The sequence below is a fragment of the Micromys minutus genome (assembly GCF_963924665.1).
Source record: "Micromys minutus genome assembly, chromosome: 1".
Classification (NCBI taxonomy): domain Eukaryota; kingdom Metazoa; phylum Chordata; class Mammalia; order Rodentia; family Muridae; genus Micromys; species Micromys minutus.
The window spans coordinates 60712716-60738427 of record NC_137969.1 but is presented as its reverse complement, the minus strand read 5'-3'; the positions used below and the strand labels follow the sequence as shown (position 1 = coordinate 60738427).

Here is a 25712-nt window from a genome sequence, read left to right as displayed (position 1 = left end):
TAGAGGCAGATTGGCTCTGGATTTCAGCCTAAAGGCCATCTCCTTAGAGGTTCCCTGAGTAGCTGATTTAAGCAGATCCCTGAGGTCCACAGTACTGTAAGACTTTCTCCACTGCCTCTCAGTAGTCCCAGGTATAACAGGTCAATCCATTGCCCCTCTTCTCGGGAGTAATTTCTATCACATTTTGCAAGAAAGCCGTTCTTCCTTTAGGCATGGCTGTATATTCTAGCTACACTCCCAGATCTCTAGAAGACTGTAGCCCCAAGTTCCCAGTACTGGAGTTCAATCTGTACTGTCAGGGCAGGGCTGAACTCCAGTGGGGTGTCCTGCATTGTCCATGAAGGAGCAGAGACCTCAGTGCTGCCCCCATGGGACATACCTTCCCCTAGTAGAGACTGCTCCACCCATGGCTTCCCTTTTCTCCTGCTCCTTTTCTCATGTTCCTTCCTTATTCCTCACTCACGCTGGCCTTTAACTGGTTTTGGTCAGTGTTCTCTTGCTGTGAAGAGACGCCATGATCAAGGCAACTCTTAAAAAGGAAAGCAATTGGGGCAGGCTTACCATTTCAGAGGTTTACTTTATTGTCATCATGGTAGGAAGCATGGTGGGATGCAGGCAGACATGGTGCTGGAGAACAGATTGAGAATTCTATATCCAGATCCACCGCCAGTCAGAAGAAAGAAAGCACTGGACCTGGCTCTGGCTTTTGAGACATTAAAGCCCACCCCCTGTAATACACTTCCTCCAATAAGACCACACCTCCTCATCCTTCCCAAGTAGTGCCACTCCTTGATAACTAAGCATTCAAATATCTGAGTCTGTGAGGGTCATTCTTATTCAAACCACCACACAAACCTTCATGGAAGTTCTGCCTCTCCTTTCTTGTCCTCCTTCTATGTCTAGAGAATCCCCAGAGTCCCCCAGTTCCCTGTGTACATAGCCCATTTCTATTACAGAAGAAGCATCATGCCTGGTCTTCAGTCTCTTAACCATTTTCTCCCATCCTCAGATACATCTCCAGTGCCAGCATGCATTTGGGATCTTATTACACACAAAAGAGCTTCAGATTCCAACAGTCATGTGTGCCAAGTTCCCTAAAGAGGTATGCGGGTCGGAACCCCATCCTGGCACCTTCAGGTCTAAGAACACGTGGTACTAAAATTTCTTTGAGCAGATAAGAAGACAGCTTTCCCAGCCACAGCAATCACTATTGACATATATAGTTACTATCTGAAGGTAGGATGTAATACCATTTCACTTGTGGGGGCTGGGGACATGTTAAATAAATGACTTTTAAAACAAGTTAAATAATATCATCAGCGTACTAAGATAAGAAAATGAAGAATCGTGCAAACCCAGAGCAGGTTTTTGACAACTCTATGCCCCACTGATAGCCCTGGAAAACCCGTGCTTAGGACATGCACTGTCTTTCTCTCACACTTCATTTTGCTTTAGTTTACCTTCCTTAAGGTGATGGTGGTGTAGGCCTAATGTACACAGGAGAGGGAGAAGTGACTTAGGTTCGTTTGGCATAACCAAATGAAACGTTTGGACCATATAGGGATAGTGGCAACAAGAAGGGTCCCTGCTTCTAATACCACCACAGTATTACTTGACTATGGCCTTTGCTGCCTGGCCTTGAAGAAACACTCAAGCCGTGGACACTATGAAAGAAGCAAAAACATACTGTGTCCAAAGCAGCTGAGAGAAGTTACGGAAGGAAAGAGGGGTTGGCTTATTTTGTCTCCTGGCTTCTTAGAGGTTTGAGCCCGCTGTGTTGCGAAGGCATGATGGGGGTGGGCAGCAGTGACTGGTTCAGATTGTCCTGGGCCACAAACCAGAGAACCAGGGGCAGCTGTCACCTCCAAAGGTCTTTCCCCAATGTCCTGCTCCCACCAGCCAAGCCTCATCTCCCAGAGGCTCCACAAGCCTCACAGTAGTATCCCATGCTGAGGAATGAATGCTCAGAACCTGAGCCTGCAGGGGGTGCAGGAGATTCAAACCACACGTTCACTTTGGTGAGAGAAGATGCTGGTATATCGAGGCTTAGTGTCTCACAGGAAGTCCCAAAGAATAGAGCCGTTCCCCCACACACACACCCCCAGGAGCTAACCGGGACTGCCAGGAAGCCCATTCCTGCTTCCTCAAACTATTTAGGCTTATGAGCTATGTCAACATCCTAAGAGTGAGGCAGCTGAGCTATGTCCCCAGGGAAGGGCGGTCATCTACCCAGGTAGGAATGACCACAATCAGTATGCACCAGGGCAGAGCCAATGGCAAGTATCCCTGTGTTTGTGCGTCCTTTGTGTGGATCATGCAGTAGGGCTGGGAGGGATGGGGGGAGCAGTCAGGGCCAGCACTCTAACTTACCCTTAACTGGAACTTTCTTAGGCCAGTGTTTGGGGAGGAGACCGCCATTGCGGAGAAACAGCAGAGGTAGGGAAATCCCACACAGTCAGCACAGTTCCTTCTTGATCCTAAAGCCTCCAGCAGCTTCTCTTCCAACCAGCCTAACTGAAAACAAGCCACTGGTATGAACCTCTCATTAGCAAGCTCCTTGCTCAGAGCCCTTACCCCCACGTAATCCTCATTAAACTCCGGTGAGTGTATATTGCTTCTCTTGCTTAAAAGAGGCAAACAGAATGGTGCCTAACTCGTTCTGAGTAGTGTCCAGCACGGTCCTACCACCCAAACCAGACAGGGTTTCTGTATGAAATCCACAACAAAATATTAGCAAATAGAACCCAGCAATGGGTAGAAAAACACACACTATAGTAAACGGGATTTTCACCAGACTCACATGGATTGCCTAAGTAGAGAGACGTGTACATAGTCATACAGAATGCACAGAGGGCCCAGGAAGGCTGTGGGTATTTTTTTGTACGCTCTCCAAGGAGGGGAGAGAGCCAGGGGTAGGCAGCGAGGAAGAAAACTGCCTGGGAAGTTCCTAGAGGCCGGATGGGGAGGGGAGCGGCCCTCACTTGGGGAAGCTGGGGTCTGATGGCAGGCCTTCAGCTTGCCCATCCAGCTCCAGCTCCGGTCAGCAGTACCCAGCACAGAGCAGTCTGTGGTCTCTGGGCTTTGTCTCTTATTGCCTATCCTCTGCTCCACCTAGCCCACCTCTGTCAAGTTCTATGAGTGACTGATAGAAAGCTAGCCTGCAACCATTTGGCAGGTAGGAATTTCTCCCACTCTGCAAGGAGACATAACCCTCTGTCCCCCGAATGGCAAATAAGGCAGAACCGTGACACCTGGGAGACTGTAATTACCATCCGTTCCTGGCTGAGCCTCAGCAGAGCCTCGCTTGGGTTTTCCCTGTAACGCAGTAACTGCTGGTGATCTTCTCTAAAGTCAAAAGAAACACTTAAAAAACTAAAGTTGCAGGGGACTCAGTCCCTGTTCTTGCCACCCACAGCTCTTCCTGAGAGCTCGTAGCTGCGGGGCTGAGTCAGGGGTGGAAAGGGTGTGGAGTAAGCTGTGGTGCAGAGCCTCAAACACGTGTATCCATGCAGATGCTCAACACGAGGCATTAGAAGCAGGCTGTTTGCCTTGAGCCTGAGTCAGTATGTGGGCAAATGTGTCCGTCAGTCTGTCTGCCTCCTAGGAATGCCGTGGGGAAGATGACAGAGCGTGTCATGGTGAGGCAGACTTAGGTGGTAGAGTCCCTTGAGCCCCGTATTAGGGTTTTTGAAATAAGCTTTACATTTGTAACTTTTCTGATATATGTGTGTGTGTGTGTGTGTGTGTGTGTGTGTGTGCATGTTTGTGGGGGATGCATGTGCATGCACACGTGCGTGCTTGTGTTCGTGCCAGAGTTGTCATTCCTCAGGATGATTTTAACCCTGTTTTGTAAGATTGGGTTTCTCGTTGGCCCAGAACTTGACGTCTGGGCTAAGCTGATTGTCCAGTGAGCCCCAGGGATCCACTGATTTCCACCTATCCCAGCACTGGGATTACAAGTTTGCACAGCACACCTGGCTTCAAGATGATATGGATAGATAGAGATAGAGATAGATAGAGATGTGTAAACACACATACATACATAGAGATAGACATATTCTTTAACATTCTATTCTTTAACGTGTGTGTGTGTGTGTGTGTGTGTGTGTGTGTGTGTGTATTCTGGGTATCAAATTCAGGTTTGCTGGGTATCAATTTCAGGCTTTCATGGCAGGCTCGTCACTGACTGAGCCATCCACCGAGCCCGACAAGTTTATAATTAATAATGCCTTTGTTGCTTCCTTCCAATTCACAAGAAACACTCTGCACCGCAAGCTACCCACATGGAGGTTTCCATAACAGTGAAGCTCATGGTGTTTGTAGGTGCAGCCATTAGAACGCAGCAAGGTGTGCAGATAGATTATTTTTCCACTTAGAGGACACAGGTCTCCATCGCATGCCAATTATGAGAGAACATAAACCTCCACTACTAGTGACAACCACTGGCTTCTGAAGAAATATGGGGCCCATGACTCCAGATTCTCCGAGTGTTTGGTGCTATTCTGGTGTTTCTTGGCATCCCCCACTGTGTAAGGAGCAGGCGAGGGATCTGAGCAGTGCCCTTCCTGAGTGCTTCAGCAGAGCCTGAAGCACTAGTGAAGCTAATTAGCATCGCTTAGTCAGAACCTGCCCTGCAGTGCAGTTTGCAGAGAGCTTCTGATCCTCATCAACCTGGGCTTTAGTGATGGCTTCTCAGTAAAAGGCACGCTAGCTGCCGGTGCTCCGAAGCACAGGGGTTTTGCATCCTCAATGGTAGAGCAAGGATTTGAACCCAGATGTGGACAACCACAGCACACTGACTAGACTGGTTGTACGGGGGCGGGCGAGGGGGTCCATTCTTACAGGCATCATGAGTTCATTTGCCTGGCAGTTGATTTCAATGGTCATTCGTTCTTCAGGCCAAGTGAGGGAAAACCTTGCTCATAACTACTTACACCCATTGATGTTGGGCTTCCTTCATGAGATGTTGCAGCCCTTGAGACCCATTCTGGTAATTTTCCAACACTGTGGTGTCCCTTGGGGGCTTGTACAGAAAGCCGACTGAGTAGGAGCACCTTGCTGTGTGGTATAGCTTTCATCAGTTTCATACATAGTAGTGTATACCATGATGCATTTCATACATACAAACATGGCGAGGCTTTTACTAGAGCTGAGCCGTGACCATTTCCATATTCCTATAGCTGCCTTTGACCAGAGGTGAGAGCTGAGGTCTACTTTTGGCACATTTTAAGGACATAGTTTAGCACTTCTACAGCCTGGGTTAACTGCCATGCTGTCCAGAGGAGACACCCCCCCCCAAACTCCCAGTCTCCTTTACCTAACAAGCAAGTTTGTGTCTTTTGACCTGTCTTTCTAATTCCCCACTTCTGGCTCCTATTCTGTTTCTATGATAGATAGATAGATAGATAGATAGATAGATAGATAGATAGATAGATAGATAGATGATAGATAGGTAGGTAGGTAGATAGATAGATAGATAGATAGATAGATAGATGATAGATAGGTAGGTAGATAGATAGATAGATAGATAGATAGATAGATAGATAGATAGATAGATAGATAGATGGATGGATAGATAGATTTCTACATACTGGTGAGTTCACAACCATGCAAAGTTTTCTGCCTTTGGTGTATTACATTTAGCTTAATAATACCCTTGGTGTTCATCTATGTTTTTGAAATGGCAGAGTTTTCCCTTTTAAAGTCTGAGTGATATCCCATGGTATGTGTCACAGTTCCTTTATCTGTTCATCTGTTGGTAGACAGACTCTTCCTATACTTTACTTATGGAAGGGTCTCCCCTAATGTACAGCGCTCACAGCAGCATAGGCTTTAGGGTCCCTTGGGCAGACAGTAGGCCCTTTCAGCCCTGGAGGCCACTGAGTACCTTTCCAATTAGCCTCACACAGACCAGTAGTGAGACAGTGACACAGAGGGTGAATTACACAAAGGAAGAGACCATTCTGTTGCTTTTCTGGAGTTTTCAGAGGTGTGAACATTGTGGATTCCCCTTCTCTATCCTTCCCAGTCACCAGACATCCTTGGTGGCCATCTTACCTCCCGAGCACCCGTGGATGGCCAGTCTGGACAGAGCCCTTTGTGAAAACAGAAACAGCAGAGCAGGGGACCGTTGTGCCATGGTGTTGGCAGTGCAGAGAAGGGTATGTGCAGCCAAGGGGACAGCGCCAAGTAGCAGAAAGCTCCTCAGTGTTACAGTAAGAACTCATACTCTGATTTCTCCAGTGCCTACCTAAAGAACCACTCATCAGCCACGATTGAACTGCACACACCTTGGGCCTCAGATTCACCTCCGGGTCCTTCCCTTCACACACTGAGCTCCAGGTGGGCTACCTGCCACATACCCCACTTCCTAGAGTCCCCGCAGGAAACTGCTTCCAGTGTCTTCCTCACTCTCTCTGCCCTGAAGGCAGTTGCTTTGGCTCTTGCTTCTCCATGCTCAACCTCTACTGTTCTGCTTTCTACTAGGACCCCAAGAATCCTTTCTCCCAACCAGCCGAGAGTGGCAGTGACCTACTGTTTATAACTGTGAGACGTCCCAGTTGCCTTGGCCATTTCTCTACTTCCTCCTTGAGTTCCCTTGATGCTCAGGTCCTGCCCAGCCCCACCAATCCACTATTTCAGGTTGGCCCTGAACCTTAGCATCATTCCCAAGGACAGCCCACCCAGACACTCCTGGCTTTTATGAGGGTGCCAAGATGAGAAAGTCTAGCTTGGGATCATTGGCTGTTGCGCTATCATCCTCGAGTTCAGTTCATTTCACTGGTGGCTTCTCTTAGCCTGTCTGCTTGTCGGCAAGAGAGCTGGAAAGATCTACATTGCACCATTCTTTGCAGGATTACAGATATGGGCACATCTTGGGACACCTCCATTAGGAACCCATCTTGTCATTCAGCTTGAGGAATACACACCAATGGGTGTACCCCCATATGCTCTCTGAAAACTTTGGTCAGTTTGAGGTGTGGTGCATAGTGCCAGGGGGTGCTAGGCAGAGTGCTTGGTTACTCCTAGGAAGGATTACAAAGGTTGATTCACTTTTGCATTCGTCTGTCTTGGGTTTTAGCCTTTTTAATGGTTTCGGGGTCTGAATGCCAGGCGTTGGTAGACTGCAGCTTGGTTGTTTCCTGAAGAGTGTTCTAGTGGAGTGCTGTTTAGATCTCTTTGTGGCCTGAGATGGATAAACAGGACGCTCCACTAAAGCTATCCAGTGTCAGAAATGTAGCCAGATCTATATTTGCAGCCCAGGAGTGATCTAAAGGTGGGAGACTGGAAACCACCTTCTCCCCCCATGACGATGATGATGATGATGATGATGATGATGATGATGATGATGATGATGATTGATGATGATGATGATGATGCTCTTGACCATCATCAAGAGCAAAATAAGATGAAGGAGGAGACCAGGGCTTACTGAGGGTTCAGTGACTCATTTAAGTGTATTGACAGAAGAGAGCTTAGGACTTCCGGCTTTTAATTCTTGCTCCCATTGCTCCGGCAGCACCTGTGTATGAGGGGCCAAAGCTAAGTCTGCAAACAGAAGTAGGGAGAAACATCTTGTCACTGGCCAAACCCCATTAGGACATGAAGGTGAGGTGGGACCACAGACCTCCAATTTTAACAGTTCCAGGAGACTGCTTTGGTAGCAGAAGTAGACCTGACACTTTTGTACCACTGGGTAAAGGTTTTGTCCATAAATACCTTAATTTTATTTACTAGGTTGTCTGGCATATAACAGCATACATCATTTATATAATTTATATATATTATATATATATATATATAGCTCAATGCTATCTACTAAACAGGCATAGGCTTCTCATTGTAAGATGAGCCTCATTTTACTATGTACTTTACAACACACAACAGCACTTGTGCTCAGAATATCCCAGCACCATGGAAACATAGGCTGTCTCTGGCTTGTGCCTTAATCTGGTGTTCCAATTGTAAATATATCCTGAAGTTGGCCACGCCTGTATTGTGTCTGGATGCCTCCTGCATGGAGCCTGTGGTTCTGAAACTCTTATTCTCCCCAACTGCCCAAGTTTGTCCACTACCTCCTATGGTGAGTCACGGAGATTTCATCTGCCACCCGAGGCCTTGTGAGCGCTACAACCATGGGACTGTGGTGGAGTTCTACTGTGATCCTGGCTACAGCCTCACCAGTGACTACAAGTATATCACCTGTCAGTATGGAGAGTGGTTTCCTTCCTACCAAGTCTACTGCATCAAATCAGGTGAGACTGGAGGCCGAACCCCTAAGGGATGCTGGTCCTCTGAGGGCAGCCATCAAGCTGTGGTCAGACTCTTCTGAATGGTATCCACTCCCATCCCAGCATGAGCCTCAGGTCCAGGTTGTAGAAATTGACCATTATGAATATGGGTCGCCGTATTGGACTCAGTGAAGGGATTCCAGGCCTTTTACAGAGGCTCAGAAATACTTATAAAGTGAGTCATAGCCCTGGCACCTATGGAGAAATTCAGCTTCTGCAATTTCTCATAGCCTTGGTGCCTCCCCGTGGCAAGGATGCAGCCCCATAGGTTAACCAGAAATATGTATAGGGAACCTGAATGGTACATGACCTCATCCTCCTCTCCCAATAATATTATTGTGGGTAAGAACTGACCTCACACAGGTGGAGAGACTGTATGCAGGCTCCATGGCCTCAGAATAAATGATATAAGATGGCAAGCTATCTTTGCCACCAGTCCCAGCACACCTAGGAAGCAGCCCCATGAAGGTGACCTGGCATCAGCACGTACCTTACCCCTGTTCTCCCAACTTCTGCCCACTCTCTCCAACATTTTCCAGACCACAGCCAGGGCTGCTGCCCCAGCTGGCAGTGGTGGTTGGATGCTGCTCTTCTGCGGTACAGAAGTGCAATGCTGTGCATTTGAAGACATGCAGATGTCATGTGAGCCAGAAAGAGGAGAATCACTGAGTCTTAGAGAATGACCACTGAGTGTGATCATGGGATGGGATGTGCTGGGAGCAAAGGGATGAAAATCGTTCTGGAAGGGTCTGCTCTTGCTTCTCTCATCTGACAGATACCACAGAGGGTGGGGTGATGGACAAGGAATGGCCATATACCCTTAATGCTCCTGGGTCACTCCATCCTTCACCCAACAACAGTGTTTTGGGTCATGTCAGAACATCCCTGAACAGGGCAGAAGGACACCTTTCACTTTTTTTTCCCAAGAAAGAGTAACTGTCACTTTGTCCTGTACCAGGTCCTTCTGCTCAGTCTGTAACATGTAACATGCATGTCTACAGCCACAGTAGTGTCTACAAGTACATCATCTGTCAATATATCTCCAACCCAGAAGGCCCAATGCTAGAGATAGGTTTTAGTGTCCTCTGGGTTCCTTACATGATTTATCAGCTATAATGGGTCTCTTGAGTCCCAGGAGGTACCTCATGTACCAGATGAACATGCACCTCATGCCTGGCTCTGTTATCTCTCATGGCAGAACAAACGTGGCCCAGCACCCACGAGACCCTCCTGACCACGTGGAAGATCGTGGCGTTCACAGCAACCAGCGTGCTGCTGGTGTTACTGCTCGTCATCCTGGCCAGGATGTTCCAGACCAAGTTTAAGGCCCACTTCCCCCCCAGGTCAGTGCAGCAGAGAGCACAGATGAGGGTAGAGCTTACGTCTTTGTGTAGCCTGTCATGGAGAAAGCACCATGGTGAACACCTCAGTCGGCAGAGCATGGGACTCTTAATCCCAGGGTCGTGGGTTTGTGCTCCACATTGGGTGCTGATTTGTTGTAGTAAATCTCTAACCCAAATGGGCCCGTGCAAAAACACACAACTCAGTTACAATATGTATAAGTTATATGCCTATATTGGACATACTTACCACTCACTAATCTATTCCTCAGCTATAACATCCCTTGCTACTTGCGGCTTCTCCAGCATACATAGTTCTGCTCCATCTTCCTTCCACCTTTTGTTCCTCTAGCTTCTTCTTCTCCTGTTCCCTACTCTTCCCCACTCTCCAAAACCTCTAGCCCCACCTTTTCCTTCCACTACCCAATCACAGGCTCCAGCCTCTGTTTGGCCAGTTGAAATGGGGAGAGAGTTCACATGAAATCACCTGAGTACTTGATCCAATCCTTGTTGGGGCAGCTCATTTTGAGGAAGCAGAATTAACATCAGAATACAAACAGCACCAGGGCAACACACAACACATCCCTGCCTCCCTGGGCAGACTGTCTGAAACAGGCACTATGGGGGGACTGGAGGAAGGAACCAAGCCAGGGATGCAAGCTGTGTACACCCCATCAGGAGCACCTCCCATCATGGTCCACCTGCACATACCTGGGGAAGACAAGGTCAGGGATGTGATATAGCAGAGGCTAACCAATTGGGTAGGAAGCTTCTGGAAGGAGAGCAGGCTTGAGTAAGAAACCAGAGAGGACCTGGAGGGGATCTGGGTCTTTGGAAGGTGGCTCACTTTCCTCCTCAACTGCACCATAGGACCCAAGTTGGTGTCTTTACACCTGAGTCCTCCTCATATCACACCAGAGCTTTCCTTACAGCTGAACCTTGTCACCTCACAGCTAAGCCAGTCACCCTCATCCCTCAGTTGCCCTCACCATGGGTCCTAGTCATCAGAACAAGGACAGTTGCTCGGGCCCTCGAGAAGGAGAAATCAACTACTCTGGTCTACAAGCATGTCTCTCTCATGTCCCACAAGTGCAGAGAGGGTCAGAAGTGCCAGCTTCCCCAAGTCCCCACCCCCAGACAGCCTCATCTCACTTACCAGTGCTCCTAATTCTTACAGCAGAAGCATCATAGGTCAGACACAACAGGTACAAGTGCTGAGTTCAGGGGGCATTTATGTCCTCCCCAGGCCCAAAGGCAAGTTAGCACCTCCCTGGTAGCATCGGCAAGCCTTTACTGGGGTTTTGGAATCTGTCTGTCTGTCTGTCTGTCTGCCTGCCTGCCTGCCTTTCTCTCTTCCTCTCTGTGTCCTCAGCATTATTATTTATTATTCAAGGAACCATGTTTATCACTAAGCAATTACAGTTTCTCTAGAAGGCCATAGGATCATGAAGAAAAAAACTAGACTACACAGCTGTGATTTATTAGCAGACTTTCAGATAGCCCACAAAGCTGGGTTTTGTTGTTGTTGTTTTGTTTTGTTTTGTTTTGTTTTGTTTTGTTTTAATGCTTGGAAGGGTTTTCCAAGATATAGACTACTAGGGTGATTTTGAAATCTTCTCAAGCCTCAACTGATGCTCCTACAATGTCCTCAGGTTGTTTAGAGGTAATGGTGTCATTGGTCCAAAAGGAATGCAAAGTACTCAGGGGCATGCCAAGGATAGACGGCAGTGTTCTCCAGGCACCAGGGGTTTGAGATCCAAGTATAATCAAAGTCACACAACGTGGTTTGAGCTTTGCAGAGGGGAATGTGGCCTGAGCATGGGCTGTTAGGGGAAGAAAAGAGATGGAGGTATCTGCCTGCTCTGGTCTGACATCTTGAAAGCAAGGAGCAAGGAGGAAGTCCTGAGTGAGCCGTAAAGACTGACGGGAGCCCATGGACTGGCCAGAGGGGAGTGGGCATCCAGATATTTAGCAGCTCCAGGTCAGAAGCATGCTCTCCCTGCTTCCTGCCTCCCACCATCTAGAGAGTGTAGGCGTCAATCATCTCTTGCCTTCTCCCGTGGAGCAAAAAGTCAGCTGCCCTAAGCTTTTGCGAGATGTTTCATACAGCCACAAGCTTGAGGCAGTCCCTCTCATGTGAGTGAACACTCCAGGCTGATGCAGCCCCGCCCCCCCATCTCCCAACTTCAGTTCCCCAACAGAGAGAATCAAGCTCTAAGCTGCTCAACTGCTCTGGGCTCTTCTGGGGCCAGGAGCAGAGCCTGGTGGTCAAACGGGATACAGATGTTGTTGCCTTCCATCACCTCGACTCAGAGGCAGCACTGCATGTTCACAGTGGTAACAGGAAGAGAGACCAGGCCAGGAGCTGTGTATGTGACCCATGGGGAAGAGGGGACCTGCAGGGTTGGTAGCCTGGTTCCCCTGCCACCTATAACCTTCACAGCAACTGTGCAGGTTCAGCCTGGTTCACAGGGGCTGCATTTGGCTCTGTGACCATGATGATTTGAAAGGCACAGTTAGAAATGGAAATTAATAGCTCACCTTTTCTATTTTCTATTGTGTTTTATCTACCTCTCACAAAATGAGGAGGAGGGCAGTTATGTCTTGTTTTTGCAAAGAAGCAGCCTCAGTAAGTACGGACTGGCTGTCCTCTCTGGGCACTTGGTGTCCGTCCTTCCTTAGGATGGAGATTAATCAACAGAAAAACCCCTCTGCAGAGACGGGCCATGCTGCATAGCAAATCTGCCAGGGACTTGGGAGGAGAGGCTGTTTCTCTGCACTGCCTCATTCCTAGGGTGGTGTAGACCCTGACATGTTCCCATTGTTTCCTCTGCACAGGGGTCCTCCCAGGAGTTCCAGCAGTGACCCCGACTTCGTGGTAGTGGACGGAGTGCCTGTCATGCTCCCAACCTATGATGAGGCCGTGAATGGTAACTCCAGTGCCATAGGCCCCGGGTACCTGGCCTCTGTGGGCCAGGGCTGTCCTTTACCTGTGGATGACCAGAGCCCTCCAGCATACCCCGGCTCAGGGGACACGGACACAGGCCCCGGGGAGTCAGAAACCTGTGACAGTACCTCGGGCTCCTCCGAGATGCTCCAGAGTCTATATTCACCCCCCATGTGCCAAGTGGGGAGCCGCCCTGCCCCAGATACCCCTGACACAATTTCAAGCACAGCAGGGGAGGTAGCATCCACAAGCCCGGGCATCGACATTGCAGATGGTAAGCATCTCCAACGCTATGGCTGGTGCCCCAGCACAGGGTCAAGTCCATGAGCCTGCTCCTTACCCAACTGGCATTGCTTCTCATTCTCTCTACTTAAAGGGCTATCAACAGGCCAGTAGCAGCAAAGCATGGTCAGTGTCCTGTGAGTGATAAGCCCAGGAATAGAAATTTCACGAGGCCAACAAAGGGTACCAAGCCATGGAGTTAAAAGAACTGGAGAAGACCTATTCTATGGGGGCGGAGGGCACCTTCTTGTTCTTTAATTGCAGAAGTCCTGAAGGTGGTACTTGGGGACAGTATCACACACAGGCAGAGATGTGCACCACGTCCCAGCACATGTGCTAAAACTGACGTAAAGGAATCTGGTTCACACTGTGCCTACCTTCCCTCTCTGGGCCAATGGCACCATACCCATTGAGCCCTGCCTTCCTACTTTGGGCCCTGAGGAAGGCCAGTGCAGTGGGGAAATGCTGCCAGCCTCACCTGTGGGGTGACACAGTCCCCACCTGACCCCAGAGAAGTAATGTGTACACAGAGGTCACTTTACCCATGTGCAGCGAAAGGTTCATCTGTCATGGGGAAGATAATAGCCCACGAGAACAGTGAGGTGTGTGAGTAATCCGGGCTCCACTTCCTAGGGAGGGAAGCCCAGCACAGCTCTGCAAAGCTGCCTCCGGCACACAGCAGAAGCAGGGCAGAACCAGCCCTGCTGGCCCTGCAGAGTGCACCTCCTGGGCTCCACCATGGCTCTCTGCGCTTGAAATGGTAACAGTTTGGCCTGAGCAACTATGAGGGCTTGTGGTGAAAGTTTAACATTATCCTTTTTATGAGCTGGATATAAAATCACAAATTGTTCTCCAGCGGATAGATGGTGTATGGGTTGGGGAGAGGGGACGCTGTTTTATTTGACCTTTAATGGATGCATGGAGCTTAACGTCTTCCGTTTTTCGCTGATTTCTAGGATGGAACAGTTTTAATGAGGCTCGTAACTCCAAACCATGTAGCTTTCAGTCGGACTAGGCAAATAACAATCTCTTGCTTTTCCAGAGATCCCGCTCATGGAAGAGGATCCCTAACCTCTGGTGACTCCTGCTAATTCCATTGTTCCCTTTGGGGAAAAGAGCCTTGAACCTTGAAGAGAGGCCACAGGAGGACAGAGCTTGGGGACAGGGGGTGTTTTTAATCCATCTACATGAAGACAGTGATTCATTTCATAGAGCTCCAGGAGGACTGTGGGTCTGGCTGACAGCAATGGCGGTGCTTTCCAATGAGACCTGCAGGGAGCAGAGGACCAAGGGGACTCTCTCTGCCTCGCCCCCATGACAGAGCGTCTCTTGCTACAGAGCACGAGACAGTGCCACAGGCATTCTGGCGAGTCACATATCCTGTTGCTTCTGTTAACAGCAGTCCCTGCTCCTCTGAAAGCATGTCACATTGTATAAATTTGCTTCTAAAATCTGCTTTGAACTGTCTAGGGACTTTCGACCTGGACAGGTCTTCATCTGTAAAAAGCCCACGTTGACCTGCAAACCCAGGAGCAGATCCTCTCTTTGCCCTTATTAGTAAGGGACAGGCTCCCAAGCAAAGACTCTCATGTAACACCCAGACCATCTCTTACTCCTGGACAGCTGATCAAAGCAAGATGTGGCGGTTTGAATGAGAAAGGAAAGGAAAAACAAGCCAACTCTGCTTTCTGAAAATTTCATGCCGAGCCCGCCCCCCCATGCTCTGTGCTGCCCTCTGGTGACATGTGTTGGTATTTGTACTCTGGCAGTGGGCCTGTGGTGTGGGATAGACCTTTGCACATGGTGAGAAGGCGTTCAGATGCATCTTCTATCACATTTGGTTTGGGCGTTTGGCAGACTCCATTCATGTTTATCTGCTCATACCTTCCTGTGTGGGTCATTGCTGTCACGTTGTTCCGACCCTAAAACTTAACCATTCTTTTATTTTCCAAAAAGGAAGGTTTCTGTAAACACATTCTGCATTTGGAGGAGGAAGAAAGCATACACAGGATTTTGTGACCATCCCCCAGCCCCTCAGCTCTGTTTCATTCTGCTAAGTCTCAAGGCTGGCCTCCCAGCCCAGAGCCACCCTGCCTGCCTGCCATCCCGCATTCCTATGAGGGTCTCATGGCACCCGCTGGGTGTCTTGCCTAAGCAGTTGATCGATTTTTAAAGAACCCTGAGCCCAGAAGTGTCTCTTCGAAAACCTGTTGGTCCATGGCGTCCTTTCCATCCCTCCTCTGGGTTGTAGACAAATATAAACAAAACTCTCATCCATAAAAATCACTGTGCTGGTAGAGTACCCAGGGCTGGAGGCTTGATCAAATCCTGTTTTCTCTCAACACAGACTGATTAAAAATTAAAAAGAAAATGGCAGTTTGAAGCGTGACCTTAATAGGGGAGTGGAGTGAGGAGGGCGGGAAGTGGGTGACGCTGGTCATGGGTGGTGGGAATAAGACATAGGATTAACGACACACAGCTGAAGGAGACGCCATATCAAAAGGGTGGGCTCTGCCCTGACCTGTGCACAGCCACCGTTCCTGACGGAATGGTACTGAGCCCGAGCTTACAGCTATGGGCAATTGCAGACCGCTTGAGTGACAGCCTCATGAAGTCCCTGGTGAAGCCCCTTGTCATCAGCTCCATTTATTCAAAGGAGCTAACATTCGGTGACATGCCTCTGCCTTGACCGAGTGTGCCCTGAGGAGCTGCCCCCACCATGGGAAACATCTTCCAGGCAGCCCCACCTCACACGTGCTCCCTTCTGTGCCTCCTCATTCGGGCCGTGTCCCAGAGACCTCTGGGTAAGAGTTCCATCTCCCAGGAGGCACACAGAGCTGTCTGAGGCCATCCCTGCTTCTTTCTAGGAAATCTGCCAGCAGCAGGATGGCCATCTGACCTGCACACTAAAGACCAAGGCTGCAACCAGGGAAGACAGCCAGGGGCATCAGGGAGCTCACAGGAATTGTTCTTATATGGAGGCTGAGGGAGGGAAGAGCATTGCTCTGTAACTGTAGCATCACAATCCCCAGAGCAGCTCACCTGCACCTTGCCTGATAGTTGAGTGCAACTCTGGGCTCATAGCAGCCATTTTCACCACAGATGTTATTGATTCATTTTCCCACCCTCGGAACTTCTGACCGAGAGAAATTTGGTGATGTTCCAAGCATGGTATGGTCCCAACATAATTCTTTTAAATATCCCGAGGTCCCTGTGGTTCGAGGGAGAAGGTCACCTTCCACAGACTTCCTCAGTATGGGCTGTGGAGGAGGGGAGAGCACCGAGGTTGATACTCTCCTCAGGCTTGGGCAGTGCCCACCTCAGAGCGGCATACAAGCTGCTGCAGAGCAGCCCAGTGCTGGCTGACTGATTCCCCAACGTGAGCACAGCACAGGCGTCTTCACACTTCATTACCATGTAGCTTTTCCTAATTGCAAGGTTGTGATTTGCCTATGCGGATGCTTCGGGCCCTTTCCCACCTAATTACACCCGGTCTAGCAGCTGGCGCACAGACAGGCTGCCTTCTGTTGCCACAGAAATGGTCCCTGGCCACCAGCAGGTCCAAGATTATCCAACACAAAGCCTCCTGGTCCACAACCCATTAGGTCCAGTAGCTTCTCGTATTCCATCCTCCCTCTACACAACAGGTATCCAAATCCCCTCCCACTCAGACAGCCTCGGGCTCTAGCTCTCTAGAGCATCATGGGAGAGAGAGTGTGGGCTTCATAACCTGCCTCCTCCGTGACCACCTGGCTGTGAGCTTGGATCAGTTACTAGCCTCACTGGGCCTTTGTTTCTTCTTGCAGAAATTTAGAATGGTTTTCCCTGTTCTTTGCTACACTGCATGGCAGCTGATGTAAGTCAAGCATTCCGATGCAGAGGGCATTTGAGACACGGCAGCTGTAGGTCCTGTGTGAAAGAGGAGACACACACACACACACACACATGCATTCTCACATACCTTTGACCAGCCTTGGTCTCTTTGCCCTCTAAGGTATTTGTGTGTGAGGCCTATAGGGGGCTGTCCAAAGCAGAGAGATGAAATAAGCCACATCTGTTCCTGGAATTGTCCTCCCAGGAGCCCAGCCCCAGCCCTTGAATACTTGTGTAAATGTGTAAATGTAAGTTACAGTCCATGGGCCATCGGGTCTTTGTGCTTGTTCCCAGCACAGCTCGTCTCTGCTCACTGAGATCAAGAACCTCAGAACCTCTCCACCCCCACAAAGACCCTGAGATAGGCAGCCCTGTAGATCACCACTAACCTGCTTCCTTCATTTTATTGTCTGTTTGGAATTTCGAGCATAAAAGTTAATGCCCGTACATTTCCGAGACGATAAAGGGGAAAGTCCAGGATGATAAAGCAGGTAGAGACACCTGGTCCGGCAAGCAGAACACAGTCCCAGAGAGTGTTAGTCACTCATAAGGGGGATAAACCTGGAGCATGCTGGCCCTGAAATCATAAAGCTTAATGTACAGTGTGTGTGCGTGTGTGCATGTGTGTGGTTAACTGCCATATTGGGCAACGTGCCAACCCACACTGGGTGAGAAACCAGTCCCCAAGTGTCTGCTATTTATCATTCTGACTGACTGCAGTAGATTAGCGAGCCAGGAACACATTGAGAACTTCATGCTTGGGCTCTGAGAGGCTGCTGGCCTCAGGAGGCCTGGGCCATCACGCTCCTCTGAGGCCAATGAAGAGAGAATTCTAGCAGGTGAAGTTTGGGAAGGGCCATGCAACAGAAACCAAAGGAACAGACTAATGTCTGTCTGGAGGCCAATGTGTAGGCCGCCTGTGCTCCCTAGTTGGTGAGGGCCATTCCACAAAGGCTTGGGGTTGGGCTAAGGGGGTTGTAGATGGCCTTGCAGGAGGAAAGCTATTGGAAATTTTGGAGCTAGGACATTACCAGGGTGGAATGGAGCAAGGTGAGCTGGACTAAGAGCTAATTTGAAGGCAAATTCAGTTTAGAGATCATGGGCCTCAGAAAGGGTATGAAGGGCGGGCCCCTCCCAGCCCGAAATTCCTCAGCTCCACGGTGAAAGCTAACATGTCATAAAGAGGCTTCCAGAGAGTGGTAATCTTCTTGGTGTGTATTGTGGTTGGTGGGTCGTTTTGATTGTGATCAAGAATCAGGTATCGCCCAGCTCCATCTGGACTCCAGTCCCTTTCCGTAACTGCCCACACCTGTTGTCCTCAACCCTACCCCACCTCCCACATGGACTTCAGAATGACACTTAGTCTAGCTCCTTCCTGGAGCACCCCAGCTCAGAAGCACCATCTCCCAGTGCCCTTCCCGACAACCCAAGGAAAGGGTCTAAGAATAGGTGCCTTCACTTTGGGCAAGGGTGGGAGTCAAGAGTTAACAGCCTTTTGAAGTCCTGGCCTTTCATGGCACTTCTGTAGAACCCAATGCAGTTGGCTTTGGCTGGAGGTCCAGATGCTGACAGTGACTCTGCGGTGTCCATTCTAGTAAGAACTTGGAACAATAAAATCTCAAAGAAATCTATTGGCTTCAAGGAGCCCACAGATTCTTTATAGCCATAAGTGTTTATGGCCGTAGAGAGTGTTCATCTCTTTAGAAGCCTGTTTTCCTGTCTGTCTTGCAGCGAGAAAGCCACACTTCTGCATAAGGCTGTTCCTATGACTGTTGATGCAGAGTTGCTGTTCTTGTTATGGGCATAGTCAAGATCTCTACCCTTGCATCCCCCACCCCGTGTGTGTGTGTGTGTGTGTGTGTGTGTGTGTGTGTGTGTGTGTGTGTGTGTGAAGCCATCCAAAACCTCACACATATTAAATGAGAACTCTACCCCTGAGCTAAATCTCTGGACCTCCTAGGCTGACCTTGAACTCACTCTAGTCTAGGAAGTCTTTGAATTTGAAGTCCTCCAGCTTCAACCTCTAGAGTCAACCTCTGGGATTATACCTGTATGCCCAGGCCCAACTTTTTAATAGGCCTTCTTTCTTAGAACAGATCCAGACTTATTTTAAAAATTGTCCCCAAAGTAGAGCTCCTTACTTCTGGCTTCCCCAATTAATACCCTGCATAGGTGGGGTGCAGTTGCTAATTAATCAGCTCATAATTGGTACAAGGCTGATAAAATTCTGTAGCTTAAGTTGGTGTTGGCTATTTATTTTCTGTGGTCTACGGATTTTCACATGCATGATGGCATGTATTCGCTGGATCATAACACACAGAATTGTTTCACTGTCCCAAGCCTCCTCTGTGCTAAGCCAATTTGTCACCACACACACACACACACACACACTGGCAGCCACTTTTCTGTTTTTAGTTTGGCGTTATCCAGAAGGTTGGAACTCGGTACTTAGCGTTCCAGCCTAGCTTTTTTCACTTGGTCATACACATTTACATTTCCTTCATGTCTTTCAAAGGAAGATGAGAGCAACCCAATCTTTAGACTTCAGAGTCTGTTCTTAAAGACTTATTGGAGTCTCCTCATGACTCCAGGCCATCCAAGGGTTCTAGGAAAGGAAACTCCATAGGCCCTTCAATGCCCCAGACTTGTGTGGAAAGCACTTGTTTCCTCCCCCCCCAACCCCCCCCACCCCATTTGGTCTTTGGTTGACTTTTCTTCATGCATGCCCAGATACCTTCATTATCCCTCTTCTTCAAGGCCCCAGATCCTCTTTTCCCTTCATACTTTAGACTTTCCTAAATCCCTGCCAATTCTCTTGTCATCACTCATCAATAACCACGCATGCCTTGTCACCGTGTTTCATTCTGGGGGTTCACAATGGATATGGTGAGCCCAGAAAAGATGCAGAGGTGAACAACTAGAATCAGGAACAGTGATGCCCATTGGGTATCTGGTGAGAACATTGGAGAGGCTATGACTCCCACCCCAGAACAGAGAAAGCTGCCCAAAGAAGGGGGTAGCTAAGCCACTCGACACAACATGATCAGCTTCTTGGGGTACACATTAGTCATTTTCCATTTTAACTCTTCTAAATGGTGCCTTATTGTATAACCCAGGCTGACCTTTGAACTCATAACCCTTCCCTGTCTTCGAATGCTAGGATTACAGGTGTGCATCGGCACCCATGGCCACATCAACCTCTCTTCCTCAACCTTACTATGAGAATATCAGAACTGAGGGAAACTCCAGCTCGGCTATGTACTAGCTGTCTCATTGTCACAGAGATATAGCTGAGTGTGTTTCCAGCTGTGAAATATGGAGAGGTAATGGGACCTGTTTCATATAGCCACTGGGAGGAACTCAATTAGCTGATTCATGTACTGTGATTAGAACCACATTTGGTGCAGGTTCATACTTAAGACTGTTGGCTCTTGTCTTTATTAGAATTATGCTCAGACAAGCCACCACCCCAGGTTCTCAGGCATTGCTAGCACCCACTTGCTTTGTTCCCTGAACACTCACAAGGACATATTTTCCTGCTTGGTGAGTCATCTCCAGTTTTTTCCAACACTTCCTCTGCCCCATGATAGCTCATTAGACCATCATGAGGCACAGTTTTCAACCCACAGATAGGCAACCTGCTCTGATGGCAATGACCTCAAGCCTCACACCTGCACTTGTGAATGAATGCCCTTGGAAGGGTGGACAGATTATCTGTGGGAAGCCATCCTCGGGGTCCCCACCCCAGAACTACCCTGAAGCCTGAGCAGGGCTGTCAGGAAGAATGAAGCTGCCCACCTTGGCTTGTTCTGTGCATTGTTTTACATTTAAGGGGCCTTTTTTCCGCCATTTTGGAATCTCAGGGCTCGGGGCCGCAGGTTAATCACTGGTCCAGGACATGTCTAGAGTCTGAATTCTCAAGTCCACAAGTAACAGTGCCCACCTTCTTCTTTTCCCTTAAATACCATAAGATGAGCAATCCTTGTGGGCTCATAACATCGAGCTAGTGCTGCTGCCTTTGGGGGCTGGCACATTTTCATTAGGCAGCTGCCCTCCAGTTAAACTCAGGTTCAGAGTCACCCCTGGGTTTAAGGTCACTCACATGAGCACAGTCAAGCATGAAAATTGGCATCTAAGCCTCTTATCTTTGTTCTGTGAAGCAAGGACACTAATGGCACCACTCTGAGTTTGCTGTTAGGATTAAACATGATGACACAGACTACTCAGAGTCATCTCTGGTGTCACACAAACACTCAGAAACCGGAGCTGCTCTCAGCTCTGTTATGGCCTGGCATCCCTTAAAGATGGAGTGGGCTAAAAATCCATTGTTAGGCAATCCTGTGCTGTGTCAATACCAGAGTGCCCTTACAAAAACCTAGGTCTATGTCAAGGCAGACATGATGCCATCAAAAGACAAAGTAACGCTAGCTCTGTGACTCAGTTAATAGAGAGCTAGCCTACCATGTGTGGAGCCCTGGTTCTATCCCTACATTACATAAGAAGTAAGAATTAAAAACATGGTGAATACACGTAATCCCAAGCCTGGGGAGGTGGATGCAGGAGGATCAGAGGTTCAAGCTACATGGTGAGCTTGAGGCTAGCCTGTGCTACATGAGATTTCATCTCAAGACACAAGGAGGCAGTGGAGGGTAGGCAGGAGATGTGCAAAGCTGCTGATCAAAGTGTGACAGACCATTTCACACTAAACTCTTTTAAGTAGAAGGGTTCGGCTCTAAGATAGCAATGGAACTATAGCATGAAAATGCATAAACACAGATGTTCATTAGCATTATTAAGTATAATACAGGATACACAGTGCCTGGTGTCTACACAGCAGACCGTTGAGTAGTTTTGTGGGTAGCAGCAGCACCGTCAACATAAACAGTGAGTACATGTGGGCACAAGGACATTGTAACAACCACCTTGTCACTGGATGATAGGAACCCTTCACCTCCATCAAAATCTTTTGGAACCGTGGGCTATGCCTTCCAGCCTTGACTAATAGGTGGCACATGACCACATTTACTCTTTGTATTTAAAAGAATCAAGAAATAACTCCCTCTCTTCTAGTCCACCAGTGACAGGTCTCAGGTGTCAGGGCAGCAGTGTATGCCTAGTGTCTTTGCTCTTGTGGCTTTCAGGGAACTTGAAGGTCCTCTTAGGCTGGGTTGGTTATTTTCTTTTATTTATTTATTTATTTTATTTATGAGTACATTGTAGCTGTCTTCAGACATACCAGAAGAGAACATCAGATCTTATTACAGATGGTTGTGAGCTACCATGTGGTTGCTGGGAATTGAACTCAGGACCTCTGGAAGAGCAATCAGTGCTCTTAACCACTGAGCCATCTCTCTAGCCCCTGGTTGGTTATTTTCTATAGCGTCTGTGCATCCTAGGTTTTAAGACCCTGGTCCCCCATCTTTCAGGTCAGGTGTTTTCCTTAGGTCTCCACGTCCCCATCCAAGTGTGAATTCAGCAAAGCTGGGAGGTCAGGACCCACTGTCAAAATTACTATCATGAAGACTATGATGACTTGTGGGAAGGGACTTCCATAGCTTCCACCTCAGACCAGTCTCTCTTGATCTTGAACCTGGTCCCCTAGAGAAATGGGACAGAGTTCTGCCTTTATTGCATGTTCAGACATTGACAGATTGCCACAGCTAACATCTTAAAACTCCTCCAGTGCCACACTGTGTTCAGCACCATACTTCTGTACTGCGGCCTTCTTGTGCCTTCTCCCTGGGCACATAAACATGATTCAAAGAAAAGCCACATTGGGTTGCTACAGCTGAGAATGTAGTCTATCATGTGGACAGCACGAAGGACATTGCTGTGCTTTTATCAGAGCCAAGAACAGTGACTGTGACACGCTACTGTAACACACCAACAAAAATGCAAGCAGCCCACACGCCAGTACTGCCAAGGGTGAACATGTCTGGCTTAGGGTAGGAATGCCCACAGGGCTATGAAATATATTCAATATCCTATAGCAGAAATTATTTCAGGAAGACCTGGCCCAATAGCCAATGCTCCAAGTCAGGTATCTAGACTATTTTTTATTTGGAGCCTTATATTGGGGTTTTACTGCTGTGAACAGGCACCATGACAAAAGCAAATCTTAGAAAGAACAACATTTCATTTGAGCTGGCTTGCAGTTCAGAGGTTTGGTCCATTATCATCAAGGAACATGGCAGCATCCAGGCAGGCATGGTACATGTAGAGCTAAGAGTTCTACATCTTCATCCAAAGACTTATAGTGAAAGACTGACTTCTAGACAGCTAGAATGAGGGTCTTATAGCCCACACCCACAGTGACACACCTACTCCAACAAGACCACACGTTCTAATAATGCCACACCCTGGGCCAAGCACATACAAACCATCACAAGCCCTTTGACAGTCAGATGAGGTTGACAGAGTCTTGCTCAGAACAGTATTCTTAAATGCACATAATAAAACAAGCCAAATGAGCTCTGGCGAAACCCTATTGTGACGATGCTTTCAAAAATTAATATATAGCATGGTATTGCTTGCTGTGAGTAATATTAAATGACAGGGTCTGCTGTGAGTCTAACCACCACAACTGCGAGGCAGCGACAAGCCATAGATATAATGGTTTATCTACAGGCACCTCCCTGTGATGTACCAGCACAGCTGTACACGGTAATGAATAGAAATGCCAAATTTAGCTAGAGGTTAGTGACGGCGTGCAAATAGTCACCTCAGTCCATGCTAGCATGAGTGACTGAAAGCTTAGATTCCTAAGTACCCATCAACATCTCTGAGGCTCCATTTCTGCCCCCTCCTCCTGCAACCCCCTCTCCATGGTGTGAGGTCAGGATTCCAAGCAGACTCTACAGGGTCATTGTATGAGCTGCTCTTGTCCCAGACTGCTCTCTGACAATCAGCTATGGCCAAATGAAAAGGCACAGACTTCTTTTGGAACAGCAAAACTCAGAGTCACAGCCCAGTTCCACCATCCGTGGCTTACGTGGGCTTCTGTTTATTGCTCGATCTCTCTGAATTCCCATGTATTCGTACACAAAATGAACACTAACCCCAGGTTCAACAGGACAAGCAAATTGCAGGGTGCCTGTGAACTAGGCGGTGGGATGCAGTATGGATCACATCAACATGTTAGAAAGTGGCTATTGTCATAATCCTTAAAGGTCAGTGAAAACTATTTTCAGCAAAACACTAAGCAGCCGACATCACAATGACATGAAGTGGCTGGTCTGTGTCTGTCCCATTGGCAGTTTCTCTTGCCTGCTCAAGGGGCTTTTCGTGGATTAATGCACATGGAATTACCCACATAGAAATACTTTGAGGTTGTTTGCCTCCAAAGCCACAAGGTTTATACAAGTGTGTCTTGTGCTTGCTTCCTTGTAGTCAGGGTCAGTTCGCATGTGTTACCTACAGTCCAGAAACAACCCAAGGCAAAATTACTGCCCTGTGTCTGGAGTGATTTGGGTTTCTGAGTGGGTTTGGAAGCTTTCTCTGACCCTCTAAACTCTGAACAGTGCTTCTGACCTTCACATTGTGTCTTCCCCTTCACCCTCTCAGGCTTTCAATGGTGAAGAAGCAACATTATCACCTGCAATCAAGCCCAACACAAGCCTGTGTCAAATATGTTCACAGATGGCTCTAGCCGTGGCTGAACACAGCATTGCTGAAAAGGACAAACCTCAGTCAGAGTTGACTTCCTAGTAGAGAAGCCAGCTCCAAGGTCTCTGCTGTGAGGTCTTGTCTCTGGCTCTCTCTCACACCTTCACTTTTCTCTGAGTCTCTGTGGCTGCTTCTCCAAGTTCAGGTTGAAAGAGAAGTTCTAGGTTAGAGTTTAGGAGGTGTCCACAAAACCAGTGTCGGCTTCTGTACTAGAGACTTCTCAGAGTTGTGATGGTTACATGGGACTTCCCATATATGACAGTGTGTGTGTGTGTGTGTGTGTGTGTGTGTGTGTGTGTCTCAGAACTTATATTAATACAAGTATTAGTTATTTTTTCTATTGCCCTTTGGGAAGAGTTTAGTATGGCTCCTAGTATAAGATGTTATATGATTCATGGTGAGAGAGAAGGCATAGTGGCAGACAAGGCAGCTGGCCACATTGTGGCTAAAGTCAGGCATGGTGCCACACACATTCAGAGTGGGTCTGCTAAACAACCTCACGGATACACCCGGAGCTACATTTCTATGGTGATTCTCAATCCTACCAAGCTGACAATGAAGATTAGCCACCACGATATTTAATCCTCAGTAGGATATGGGCCTGAAGGAGGTAATTAGGTCGTAAGGACTGGGTCTTAGGAATCAGTGGAACCCAGAGAGGTTTTGAACTCTCTGACCACCAAGTGAGGAGCACCACCACAGCAGGATGTTGCATGTTTGTAACCCAGACAAGAACCATCACCAGAAGCTGTGGTGTTGCTGACCTCATTTGGGGGTTGCAGAGGGGGAAAATGCTATTGCTGTAAGCAGCCTGAGCAATGGCCACCCACCATAGCAGCTGAATCTGAAAGAGATAGCACAGGAACCCCTCTATCACAGACATCTCAGGGGCACACTGAGAAATAGTCATTGATGCGAGGGGCCTCTGAGACCTTGGAAACCCACAGCCCATGGTCTCACCCTCAGCAGAGACCCCGTTGTATTCCTATGCATTCTGTTTGGCGCATGGTCAGAAGGCAACAGCAGTCCCATTGGGATCAGAGTGTGCACTGTCACAGCTGAAGTTACCACTGCCCTGCAGGATTCCAAGACTGAAGTTGTGTCCCTCTTCCGTGGTTGAGCTCACCCACCAAAACTCTACTTATGGGAACTTGGCCAGGTCAGTTTAAGGCCAGCATGATCCAGGCCACATGGCTACACTGTCCTTTATCCTAGAACCAGAGGCAGGCAGAGGTAAGCACCAAATTGTTTGTACATATGACTAAGCGGAAGCAACTGCTTGTGTCTGGATATGAGCCACTCCAAGGGAAACCC

The 25712-nt window shown here is 48.4% G+C and overlaps 1 protein-coding gene across 1 annotated transcript in view; it reads left to right on the top strand.

Annotated features, from left to right (window-relative positions):
- SUSD4 (sushi domain containing 4) overlaps positions 1 to 15146 on the top strand; it is a 123650-nt gene extending 108504 nt beyond the window's left edge. The window contains exons 6-9 of the mRNA XM_080915110.1: positions 8064 to 8255; positions 9490 to 9634; positions 12470 to 12852; positions 13903 to 15146. Of these exons, the coding sequence (XP_080771236.1) occupies positions 8064 to 8255; positions 9490 to 9634; positions 12470 to 12852; positions 13903 to 13931 (749 nt within the window). The 3' untranslated portion in view covers positions 13932 to 15146. The remainder of the gene's footprint in view (positions 1 to 8063; positions 8256 to 9489; positions 9635 to 12469; positions 12853 to 13902) is intronic.
- The last annotated feature ends 10566 nt before the right edge of the window (positions 15147 to 25712 follow it).